Source organism: Haliotis cracherodii, unplaced genomic scaffold, assembly GCF_022045235.1.
Source record: "Haliotis cracherodii isolate W230 unplaced genomic scaffold, xgHalCrac1.p SCAF_3, whole genome shotgun sequence".
NCBI classification, from domain to species: domain Eukaryota; kingdom Metazoa; phylum Mollusca; class Gastropoda; order Lepetellida; family Haliotidae; genus Haliotis; species Haliotis cracherodii.
Genome location: NW_027266286.1, coordinates 64,829,423 through 64,842,987, shown reverse-complemented (window position 1 = coordinate 64,842,987; position 13,565 = coordinate 64,829,423). Strand labels below are relative to the sequence as shown.

Genomic DNA, 13,565 nt, shown 5'->3' with positions numbered 1-13,565 from the left:
ACCACACTTGTGATCTTCAGATACCAAGGTCACTGATGACACACCTCCACATTTGAACCAATCAGCAACGTATGAACTAACATACCCACTTTCTGACCAATGAAAATGCTGGTATACACGACCTTCACACTGAGGCTGTTCGCAAAACAACTGCTGACACTTCGTTGTATATATACGGACACAATATTATATATTTAACTGAGTACTACCAAACTGACGTTAGTGTTTGAAATTCGGTCAAAGTTGAGGAATCCATGTTGGTGTTGACAATACATTGGCCGTGTTTGCTCCAGCTTAGGTTCTTGTTTATCAGTGATCACATAGATATGTCAATAACGCTTCTGGACGTATTTGGGTACAGGTGCAATATGTTCGCTGAGATCTGTGACTAGGCAGTTTCCGTTGTTTACTCCAGTCCAAACTATGACTGATTCTTGTTTTATTGTTACACTCAACTTTGTGCGATTTGCTGCGGTTATGAATGAGAGACCAGGAATTAGTACTTGGGGGCACGAGACCAGGAATTACATACGCGGGGCTCCCTTATTTATACTCGAAGATTCCTTGATGGAACATTGTTTATTAACCATACACATAACTTTATTCTGGGGACGTGATGCTTGTCTTGTCTAGCTATACGGTTGCATGATGTCAATGTAAAGAAACGTATAAAAGACTATATAATTCATGGATGGATCCACACTCCGTCACAATTGATCAATTTCATTCATATAGTTATATTTACGAAACAGCTATTCGCTTGACAAAGCGGGGCTGATGATACAGCTGTACATATATATACAGAGTGAGATCTTTAGGATCCATATAAATAGTCATGTTTGGATGTATAATTAATTTGAATTTTGTGTTCAGATACATGATGGTTAATGGTATAAATCATTGATAAAGTCTGTTAAATAGGGGCGGTCGGGTAGCTTTGTGGTTAAGGCCGTCGATCGTCGATTCGATTCCCGACATGGGTACAGTGTGTGAAGCCCATTACTGGTGTTCCCCGCCGTGATATTGCTGGAATATTGCTAAAGCGGCGTAAAACCAAACTCACTCAGTCACTTAGTGAAAATAGGGGAACGGGTGATACAGTTGTCTTGGGGGCACGGGTGGCCCAGTCGTCTAAGGCGCCGCGATTCGCTGTGCGGAAGTTGCGTCCCTTAGGCACCCCAGAAACCTATGATTGTGGGTTCGAATCCCGGTTCGCCCCGATTATGTTTCTAGGTTTGGCAGCACCATACCCGTGCTCGTGGTTTTCGGCGAAGTGGTAAACGTCTGAGACCTGCATCACTTCGGGCTTTCCTCCCACATTAAGCTGACACGCCGTGATATGACTGGAATACTGTTAAAAGCGGCGTTAAACCCAACTCACTCACTCACTACAGTGGTCTTAGGCGCCGCAGTTAGCTGTGCAGAGTTGCGTCCCCTGAGCATGCCAGAAACCTGTGCGAATCCCGGTTCGCCCCAAACGTCTCAGACCTGCATCTCTTCGGGCTTTCCTCCCACTCTAAGCTGCCCCACCGTGATATAAACTGGATTAATGTTCAAAGCGGCGTTAAGCCCCACTCACTCACCAAGTGCAAATGGTATGTGTTCCTATAATCAATCAACCGACAAGTGTGAATGTGGAACGACGATGTGACGCGTCATGGTCGCTTATGTGTATTTTCTTACTTTGCAATATGTTTCCTTTGTATGTTGACAATAAATGACGGCCTCTAGCAAATAAATCCGTACAACCTCAACGTGTAATGGTTATGCTTCATGTCCCCCGACGTGATATTGCTGGGATATTCCTATAAGCGACGTAAAACCGTATTCACTCACTCTAATTACATATATGTGCTTTATAAGATCTGTTATTTCTGGAATACTGCTAAAAGCGGCGTAAAACTATATTTGCATGCACGTCGCTATATAAGTGCAATAATCTTGGACGCGACGTTAAACCCCATTTCACCTCACCTCGGCACAGGGTTGATGTGTGAATAGCACACACTAATCTCATTTGCATCTTACGTCGCGCCAATGCATTTTATTTCCGATCTGTTTCCGACATGTTGGTACATGCATGCTCGAAGGCCGTGTCACACGCGCAAGCCAAGGACATGCATTCTTGCGTTCGCCGCTCCACTAACACGAGAAGCTTTTGACTGGAAGCTGTTACCTGTTGCCGTTTTAGATTTACAAAATAATGAATATTTCATGCATTGCTAATTAAGACATACCACTGTCAGATAAATGTGTTTGCTGTGCATCGTATGGATGCGGATGAGGGGGTCACGTTATACACGGAATTACACCTCGCTGCGGCAGCTTACATTGTCTCATAAATAAGTCACTACAAGGAATCGCAGCTGTTGGGTATGGAATAAAAGCCTATCCCTATCAGTGAATATTCACTTAGGATGTAAGTGAACCAGTTGTTTGAATTTCATTATGAATTAATTATCTGTTGACACTGTTTCGACAATATACTGGCAGGCAACGCTTCTTTGAGCTTCTGAAGAACTTTCAAATGTTTTCATAAAAATAGTTATACAAATGGGCTAACTATTCAAGTCATAATACACAACCTGAATACATGGCTCGGGGTTCTATCGTTGCAATATAGAAATAGATTTATCAATTTTGTATGTTTATGTAGATCAAATAGGATACGTCAAGAAAGAAATATTGTGCAGGTGCGATTTAAAAAAAAATTGTGCTTCATTATCTTTCGTATTGACGGAAAGTTATCACTTTTGATTCCTGGCTTGGAAATTTCCTAAGCTTTTTAGCTTGTGTATTGACGTTTTAACTGCTTTGTGCCGACTCGGCTCGGCTCGGCATAAACGAACGAACGATTTGATTGGTTCAGGTTAATGTATTCATGGTGATGAGGTCGGCAGTGGGTCATATCGCCGCAATCAGCTGTTCTATTCAGTCTATCGTCTGCCGTCAGTTGGGCAGGTTAGGAAGTGCTAACAAGGATTTACTGTGATATTATGAGTATATGAATCAAACGAACGGTTTACACATTACAATATGATTCCTATGGAGACTTACGAACCACTTGAGGGTGACATTCAAGTAAGTTGGCTTTGTGTTTTCTTGATTTTTCTTGTGCGGTAGAGGCCTGGCTATCCATTTCTCAGCTCAGCTGGCGAGCCGGCCAGGCCGGTAGTTTTCCACTCGGAAGCCGTCAGTGCGGTGTTTAGAAATTAATGACACTTGGTTATTTAGATGCGTTTTGATCTGCTGTTTATGTAGGTTTCCACTGATGATATTATCTTTTTGAATAATGTCATAGATATATTCCTAAAACTTTTTTTCTGCGGATAGCCGGTGCGAGCTTTGTTCGGCAGTCATGGCTCTTTCTGGGTCAGCTGTCAAACCGCTGCAGCTAGCGGAATGTAACAAAGGGTTTGGATCGAACTGCACCTTTCGCTTTCAACATGAACCTCTACCGTTAATGCTTAATTCCTTCATTACATTTGAGAAATATTTGACGGTATTTGGGCTGAATGAATATCAAAATAGAAGATGACATCACTGTTATGCTACTTATGCTAGATTATTCTAATGTGGACAAGAATAAATTTTCAAAACCCCGCTCTCTCGCTATTTTGCTACTGGTACTTTTTCTAACACTTCACCTATGTTTGTGTAGGACTTACTATGTATGTTTTACATTTAACCAACGAAAAGATTGAGAATTGTACTTTGCAAATAAACCGCTGTTTTTGCACTAGCTCTTTCAATGGGTCCTAACGCATACACGATTTGAACTCGATCCTTTGACAAAGATCATAGGATGTATCTGCTGTGCATTGAATATATGCATCTACGACCACCTGATGACGTTTTGTTATTTTTTTTGTTTTTTAAAACAACCGCGTTAAATATAATAGGTCGACCACAAGGAATATGTGGGTTCCAAACATCCTTTCAACCTGAAGTTTCCATTCATAGTCTTGTAAAGAAATGTACAACAATGAAACCGAGTATTTTTTTACCCCGTTTTAACTAAAATATTTTTTTTTGCAGATCGTGCCTGTCGACACACCCGATGACAAGGTAATTATCTACCTTTTTGTTTAATTATATGAGCAGGTGAAGAATTAGGCCCTATTCAAGCGATCCTATCATTGTTTGATGACACTCCTTTGGTCAGTGACGTACGGTGTTCATTGTCCGGCGCAATTCAAGCGTTACACTTGGCAATAGAACATCCATCAAAGGAAGGATATGTTATGCTTGCTGATGCAATGTTGGACACATACAAACGTGTTTGTTTCCTTTCTGGCTATGTGCTGATGCAACCCACCCTATCACAAACAGGGAGCATGATCTGCGAATGAACGAAACGGATATTAATGTGGCTGATGCAACTATTGGAAATGGGAACTTGTGAATAGTAGCCTATGCTTGATATTGTCGTTTCTTATATTAGAAACCCATCCAGTACCACCTGTTGTTAAATAAAACATGAAGTTGGTTTCATTGTATACGCATGTCCGATAACAATGACGGTCATATCAAACATGACGAAATCTTCAACGGCTCCTATGATCGTTCACAATCGTTCTATTATGACCGGTTATTTATTAAACTACTAAAGGGCTTGTCAAACTGCTTTCGCTCCCTTGAAACGGTGATTTGCCTGAAATACCCCGCTTCCGTTTGGGCTGAAAAACAAGGGGCCTCAGTCAGCAATTTCAGTTTAAACAGGCAAACAAAATGACAGCTGAGCGAAATGACCCTGCTCATGGAAACCACTGTTGTCGGATCTATTTATAGACGCTTCCTGATTGGCTTGGCAACTCATGCCACTGGTGTCTATAAATAGCCTGGTGGATTCCCTATCTTTCCCCGGGGCCAGATGATGGCTGTCGGTGATAGCTTTCGATTGTGTATTTGGCCTCATTTTCTGAGCTGGGCAGCCGTGTGATACCTGCCGAATACTTGCCTGGACTGAGTCAGCTACTGTTAGATATGGATCCCATGTTATGATGTTATCCCATTATGCAAGCTCTCATTTGACATTGGGATAAAATTGTCACAGAAATATATATCATAAATCATAACATGACATGTATAAAATGAGCTGAGCAATTAACTGCAGTGCAGGTTATTTCATTACAGTAATTTGGTGAAGACAAACGACATCAGGACATATTTGAACATTTTCATAATTTATGAATATTTAATAACACTTTCGTCTACATGTACTGATTTTGAGGTAATAATATGTTAGTGTCCCAGAAGGCAGACCAGTCTGAAACCAGTAGAAGCAGGTTTGTCAGGACAGGAAGTGTAGTTATATATTTCCGATTTTGTTTCAGACTAGAACACTGTTTGTTGATGCATTCCTCCAGAACAATCGCCTCGAGCACATCACCCAGCTGATGGGCTATCATCCCGACTACCTGGAATGTTTTCTCCGCACACAGCATTACCTGCTGAAGGAAGATGGGCCCCTTCCTTTTGAATACAGACATTATATAGCAATCATGGTTAGTAGCTGTCTTGCTTATTGTGCATAGTCTTAGCAATGTTGTGTTACGGGCAAGAAACTATGTGTTTTGAATTTCAAAATATTGGATAAGTATATTATCTTTGTATGGGCTTTTTGAAAATTTATACAAGTTAATCAGCACAAGGATACGCTAGGAATGAAACCATTTCTTTTTTTATGTCATGCTGGAAACTTCTAGAACGTCAGTGGTCCTAATCATAACCCTAATGTTAACAGTTGGAGATTTAAGGGTTCCTATAGATTCAAATAATACAGGAGCAAAAATCAAGGACCCTCTTCAGTTTGAACAATTATTACATGTTACTAAGTATGTTAACTATTGTTGTATGATCACATGGCAGTCTGTAAAATTAGCCTCTAGTACGAAGCTTGAGTCTCGTAAAATTCTGTTTGGTCTAGTCAGCTAATAATGGTCCATATTTTAACACTAAAATCTGAAAATGATGCCAGGACTAAGATTTGACATGGTAGAATATTTAGTGAATGATGTGTGGTATGTTTTGTACAGGCGGCTGGAAGGCATCAATGCTCGTACCTGATCAAACTTCAATCCCATGAGTTCCTGCTCCAAGGAGGAGACCCTGACTGGCTCAAGGGCCTTGAGAGGATACCTCGCAAGCTCAAAGATCTCAACGAAATTAATAAGATACTAGCTCACAGGCCATGGCTGATTACCAAAGATCACATTGAGGTTAGTTTACTGATATGTTCCCCATTTAAAAAATAGGGTTGACCTTGAACCTAATCTGTTTACCAGTTTTCGACCTGTGAACATCCGAGGTAGAATAGGTCTTCAGCAACCCATGCTTGTCATATAATGCAACTATTCTTGTCTTAAGAGGCGACTAACAGGATCAGGTGGTCAGGCTCGCTGACTTGATTGATGCATGTCATCTGTCAGAATTGCATGGATCGATGCTTATGATGTCAATCACTAGATTTTGTGGTTCAGACTCGATTATTTACAGCTGGAATATTGATGAGTGCAGTGATAAACAACAAAAAACAAACCAGTTTTCCAAGGTGGACATGCTTCAGTTTTGATGCCTGTTTTCAGAAACTGACCCGTGGAAAGGACAGCTGGTCAGTTAGTGAGGTCGTACATGCACTGGTAATCATGGCACAGTTTCATGCACTGTCAAGCTTCGTCTTTGGTTGTGGGATTAACCAGGAAGTGGATCAAGATGGAGGATACACATTCAGACCCCCATCTGTCAGTGATGCTAGCGAGGTGGACTACTCCAGTGACGGCTCGTCAAGTGGTGAAAATGTAAGTGACACATCCTTAACTTTGTTTACGTTCTGATGACACATCTATAGGTCATCCTTGTGGGGTTTCTGGGTTAGAATTGATCCCGAGCAAGCTAATTGATTGGGTTATCTGGCTCAGTGGCTTAGTTGATTGCTTGTCATTGCACCCCCATGGAATGTTGTTATAATATCAATCACTGGATTGTCTCATCCAGATTTGACTATTTACAGGCTGCCATCATGTGGCTGAAATATTGCTGACTTGCGGGATTGAGCACAAACAAACAAACAAACAGACAATGATATGTCAGTACTCCCATTACCGAATAGACTGATAGCACCCTGTTGGTGTCCAGTGTTATTGAACACTATCATGTTGAGTTGAAGGTGACAATTCACGTGTTTCTTTCAGTGTTCTGAGTTCGAGGGCGGTGGTCTGTCGGTGCTGATGGAGAAGATGCGGGCACTGACAGAGGCGAGAGAGGAGGAGATGACGCAAGACGAACTATTGAAACGTTTCCAACATGTCGAGTCTCAGAATGCATTGAGTGAGTATTGACTGACTCTACAGACACCTGATATTGGGAATAAAATATGGGTGGAGATTTTGAGTTCTCTAAATTTTAGATGCCAATTCATAGCTGTAATGTTGCTGAAGGCAACATTAACCAACAAACAAACAGATTCTAATTAATTATACTTTCCATTAAATTTTGGAGTAACAGCTTTTGAAAAATAAAAATTATTCACAGATTTATCTAACTCTGCTCAGAGGCCGATTGTCAGACCCAAGCCTGCAGCAAATCACACTAAAACTTCCTAATTTGAATTTTAAAAATTCTGATTTCTCAGAATCCATGATAATAGGAACATGAAAAAAAGCAGTGTCATGATTTTTGCCTCATTTGCCAGCCCATGGCACTTTGTTGGGAATCCTACACAAATGGGTGATGTATAGTTCTGAAACACTTTGAATTGTTTGTCTAATATTTATTCCGTTTTCACTCATATTTGTGTTGTATCTTTCAGTCACAACAAACGCACAGCCACCTTCCCCGAAGTCTGACATCCTGTGCTATGTTGATGATACAACGTTCCAGTATGAGGACTTCGCTAAGAGGGGCTCAGCATCCGAGATTCCAACGTTTCGAGCTCAGGACTATTCCTGGGAAGATCAAGGCTTCTCATTGGCCAACCGGTTATACACCGATGTGGGCAACCTCCTTGATGAGAAGTTCAATGTGGCATACAATCTCACATACTACACGTGAGTAATGTTATTCTACTCATTCAGTTGTAAATAATAGAGTTTATAATTCAGCAACAATATTTAAATTTGTTGATGTCAGAAAATCCGGGAAATAAGCTAACAAGGGCTCCCCTTCTCAGGGATTTAAGTAGACCTCCTCAGATATTTGATATTTTGGGAATGTGGACGTTTGAGTTGTATGTTTAGGTTATTTTTATTTGCTTTGGGGGTCGATGCTTAGAAAGTAATACATTTTTACAACTCGTGTATTTATAATTCTGTTTTGTAACAGAATGGGTGACAACACATCTGTAGACACCACGGCATTCCGGCGGACAATCTGGAACTACATCCACTGCATGTACGGCATCCGTCATGACGACTACAACTACGGGGAAGTGAACCAGTTGTTGGAGAGGAACCTGAAGGCCTATATTAAAACAGTTACTTGCTACCCAGAACGACTCAAGAAGAAGGACTATGATGGCGTGATGAGAGAGTTCAAACATTCAGAAAAGGTGAGATATTTAAATTAGTCCGATGTTGAGGGACCATCACTTGTACACCTACTGTTGATCTCTGGTATCATGTAAACAATCAATTAATAATTATTATTGATAATGCCATTTTTTCACTTTTCTCTGCATTTAAAAATAACATCATCGAAATATGAATGTATCAAAATGAGCGATTTCTCCTCTCCTGTAGAATACTTTTCTAAATACTTATGCTTTATTATTAAGGTTATAAATACATATAATATACGGTTATATGGTTATTACGAACTCAAAGGGACCACAAGTTCTAGTTTGTAATAACTGTAGTACGTAATATGCATCTGTACGGCATATATACAGCAGTGGCCGGGACTAAAAAATATGTTTGTGATATCAGTCAGTTTGTTATAAGTGTGTTCGTTATAAATCTAGTTTTCTGTACTTATAACATTTTTCATTTCTTTCAGGTGCATGTAAATCTGATGTTGTTTGAGGCCCGGTTGCAGGCAGAATTGTTGTACAGTCTTCGTGCAGTGATGCGTCACATGACGTGACACCATGGATACCAGTGTTGCAGGATGCAAGTGTTGTGATAGCCAAGCTGGGTGATTTGAACTTGGCGAAAAAAATGGTGGTTCATTAATGGCCATAGGTGCTGTCTGCCTCCTTGCCGCCCACGCCTGTTGGCCTACCTGTGGACCCTACTGTGGGATTCACCTGGCTAGAGCGAGCAGCCTTGTGAAGGAAGGCCTGCCCTGGCTATCTGTGATATTTTTTACTGTAGTATGTATATCTGAGTATGTGCTGCCATGATGAACCTGCATTTCAGGAGGTCCGTGTGGAGCAGAGTGAGCGAGTTGGTGAGTGAGTTGGTGAGTGAGCGAGTGTGGGTCAGTGGGTGACTGAATGCTTGCCCCCAGAGCGGGGATCTCCACACGTTATTTTATACCTGTCACCTTCTCCATTCCGTGGTCAAGGTCGATCTTGTCTTTCATGGAGTGGTGCTCCTAGACTGTTGTATGTGACACTATGTACTTCCGACTCATGAGTGACACTTGTGACGAACATGTTTGCAAATCCAAAGATCTGCAGCAGCTCAGTTGCAGACATGCACTTGAGTGCATGCACATGCATTCCGACTGCTGCCACAGTGACTGTGCATACTATATTCTAATGTTGGCATTATTGGGTTCTAGTCAGTGAGACTACTACAAAACTGGGTTCCTATTATTACTTCACCTTCATCGGCATACACAGCCTGTAGAGGTCAGTGTCATTCATGGCGCAAAATAATAAAGCCAAACCAATTTATTTAAATATTGTGCAGATAAACTTAAAAAAAATTACAATATGCTGTTTGATCAAAATTGAATTAAATCTTTTTCAAGAGTTTTTTTTAAAATCATCCCTGACCAGGTTTTTAGTTTATTTTTTACTGCTGTCTAATGACATCAAGTCATCTGTAAAACGTTATATTGAATTGGTTTTGCCTGATAAGGTTCAAAATTACAACACTTAGGATCACAGAATTTACAGATGTTTTGGACAGACTTATAACAAAGAGAAAATTTACTTTAATGCCTTTCAGAAATGAATTCATTTCAATCAGATATGATTGCAATGTTTGTAGAATCATAGATCGTAGATTCATAGTAAGGGCTGTTCATCTTCCTGTTGCCCATGAGGTTTCCATGGTTACTTTGGAGGGGGCTTTGACCAACACAGACTGTGTGTGTGAGGTGGTTGTATTAGGGGTAGTGTTTCATTTAGATATGTAGATTTGCCTCCTTTTTCTACACCAATACATGTACAAATTTCTGATTTGTGAACTGATCTTATGTGACTTTACTAGCATGGATGGAATGTAACCCGTAAGGTTTCTTGCCCAGAAATCATCCTGAAAAACAAAGGATACCTTTAACATAAACTTTGGTAACCATGGTTACAGGACAAAGGTTGATTCTATCCATCTAGGACTCTTTTCATCAACTGCTGCACCAACAGTTAACACCACTGATGTTATTAGTCTAGATAGTTCCACACTGCCATCAAGTTCAAAATCACTGGAAATTTTTATTCCTGCTGATAATGGTTGTTCCAAGATTCCTCAGAATGGTTTCAATGATGAACACTGATTTCTCAGTTCAAGTACAAACATATTCCTTATCTCCAAACCTTTAGATTCTTTATTCGATTTCTAAACAAATCATCACTAACTCCAAATTGTTTGGTACACTTGACATGTTTTTCCAATGCATTTGCATATTATCCCAGTGATTTTGACAATTATGGTAATCATGTGTTATTTAATGGCATTCTTAACGGTAATATCAACACAGTTTTATTACAATGCCTGTTCTAACTTCAACGGTGATGTGAAGACTTGTATGCTGATAACTCCAATGTACAAGAATGTGAATTGTCTATAGTATTGTGAGGGCAGAGAACTATTTTTTGAACTCTCTATAAACTGTTACTATGAAAATGTTAAAACATCTACAAGTTGTACAGATTGTTAAACTTGATTATATGTATGTTTGATTTGATGTACCTGGATCTACCAGTCTGTTCCATAGTCATGTCATGGATGCAATATACCATTTGCCTGTAACTTGTGTTAGGATGCAAGGTACACTATTGTATCATGATACATATGATACAAACACCACTTTGCAAGGGTTCTATCCATGTGCCGTGCACCTTATCACAAAGCAGATTCCTGGTTTATTTACATGCAGAAGTTACTTTGTTTTTATTTTATTTTAATTTAATTTCCAATTGGATTTTGGCAGGTGAATTCTATGTGACACAAACCCTCTATTACTAATCTGCTCTCCAAGTAACCTTCACTAATACAACAAATGTAATCTGCCCGTTGTAATCAGATGCTTGTTGATAGTCACCGTTTTATTTTGTGTCCAGATGGGCATGTTACTCACATTGCAATCATTCCATGTGTGTAGACATGTTGATGTTGGTCTCGTGCCACTGATCAGTAGAGTCAACAACAACAACAACAACAACAACAACAACAACAACAACAACCACCATGCCCCTCCAGGCTTTATCACGAGATGATGAACTCAAATAGTTCCCACCATGTTTTTTTTGCCATCGAACATTAGCAAGCTACACTGAGATTACTTCTCTATCATTAGTGCTATAGCCATGTCATTTAAGCATGCAAAGTACCCTACAATCCATCTGACAACGAGATTAACCATTCCTACGTTACTGTTGTAATATATTGGAGGTATTCATTGTCAGAATAGGTCAGGTTTTCTATTGGTGCAATTATTATGGTATGTTTGTTCAATATTTATCTGCTTGATACCGTTTCCTGATTGGTCAAGACAATCAAGGGTTGATGAGGAAATCTGATCAGGAAACAGTAGCAAGGCTTGACTTTGTGTGCTGAGACCAACCACTGTGCATAGTTATCTCATCTGTAAGATGTTTGGGAGGGTTCCGTAGTTAAGTGGTGCCACAAGACTTGAAAATATCTGGTAGGGTTTCAGTTTCGCTTACCAGATGCCCAGTTCAAGGTGGTCATTCCCCAGAAATGGTTATCTCAGCATCCTCAGTGTTTATGTCGTAGATTATTTTTGAAGTAGAACAATATCAAACTTTGTGATATAAAAAGGATTAGACCGCATTAGTTATTTATTTGAAAATGCAAACAATACTAGACTGAAGTCCTGTAGATTCAATAGTCCTGTACTAGGTTGGATCCATTGTTACTAGTGTGATGGCTTACATCTATAAGGATGAGATACCCAGAGATGTCGGCCACACGAAGCTGTGGTGTGAGTGTGCACCAGGATTCAATCAAGGTCTGATAACCATGTGAAACCTGAATCTCTCAATGAACCTCCTGTAGTGTTGAAACAATATGTCCATTATACACAGGTTGCTGGTTTCAAAAGGTTGTGAGCTGTGTAAATGAACAGGACTCCTGGTTGGCCAGGGCCATTCACGAATCAGTCTAGGCCCGACAACTGTTGCACCGCCTATTCTTTAGCAGAAACGTGTGAGAGAATTGGAGTTTCGGTCACCATGGCGTTAACATCACTTTGTGGAATGGCCCTAGACCTTGGATAGGTGATTTGAGTACTCTTTCCCACTGACTTTGACTTTATTTATTACTGGGTTGTTTACTGACATACAGTATTATGTAACACGTGTTCGTACTACTCGTTAGTACAAGCTAAGGCGTACTCTGTACAGGCATTGTTTTTAGCCCTTTCCTACGTTGTGATAACATGTTGCTTCAAAATAAACATCAATCAAATCAAGACAAATCTTTGTTTTTTTATTCGTATACATAAGTTACCAGTATGACTGTTGGTTCAATTCATTGAAAGGTTTGTTTGTTTGTTGTTTAATAGCACATTCAGGAATATTCCAGCTATATGACAGTGGTCTGTAAATAATTGAGTCTCGACTAGACAAATCAGTGACTGACGTCATGAACATCGATCGACTCAATTGGAATATGATGACATGCATCAACAAAGTCAGCGAGTCTGACCATCCGATCCTCTTAGTCGCCTTTTACAACAAGCGTAGTCACCTGTTACAGCAAGATGGGTTGCTGAAGACCTGTTCTGTCATGGATCTTATTGACAGGTGTGGGAATATTCCTCTCAAAAGAAAAGTTAAAGAAAGCCCACTCTTTTTCATATGAATATATATATATAGGGCGTCCGCCCGGAGAGCTGAAGGTCCGGGGTTCGATCCCCGGCCGCGTCATACCAAAAGACATTAAAAGGTGGTACTTGTTGTTACCTTATCTGGCGCTCGGCATTAAGGGGCTAAAACAAGGAATGGTCGGCTCGGAGTCAGTATACTGTGTCTGAGTGGGGTATTCATGTTAAACTGCGGCATGGTATCTCAGTGGGCTAGCACTTTAAATCGGCATCAGTCCGGACTGGTACAAGCAGCCACACAAACACACACAGGTACATGCACATCGCTATATAAGTGCAGTAATCTTGGATGTGAAGTTTAACCCCATTTCACCTCACCTCATATGAAT

At 40.3% G+C, this 13,565-nt stretch overlaps 1 protein-coding gene across 1 annotated transcript in view; it reads left to right on the top strand.

The window, feature by feature from the left end:
- The window catches only part of LOC139474955 (sestrin-1-like), a 55,928-nt gene extending 43,100 nt beyond the window's left edge, over nt 1–12,828 (top strand). The window contains exons 3-10 of the mRNA XM_071258157.1: nt 4,039–4,068; nt 5,337–5,507; nt 6,039–6,221; nt 6,588–6,800; nt 7,194–7,329; nt 7,811–8,048; nt 8,323–8,548; nt 8,995–12,828. Of these exons, the coding sequence (XP_071114258.1) occupies nt 4,039–4,068; nt 5,337–5,507; nt 6,039–6,221; nt 6,588–6,800; nt 7,194–7,329; nt 7,811–8,048; nt 8,323–8,548; nt 8,995–9,081 (1,284 nt within the window). The 3' untranslated portion in view covers nt 9,082–12,828. The remainder of the gene's footprint in view (nt 1–4,038; nt 4,069–5,336; nt 5,508–6,038; nt 6,222–6,587; nt 6,801–7,193; nt 7,330–7,810; nt 8,049–8,322; nt 8,549–8,994) is intronic.
- Nucleotides 12,829–13,565: the final 737 nt, after the last annotated feature.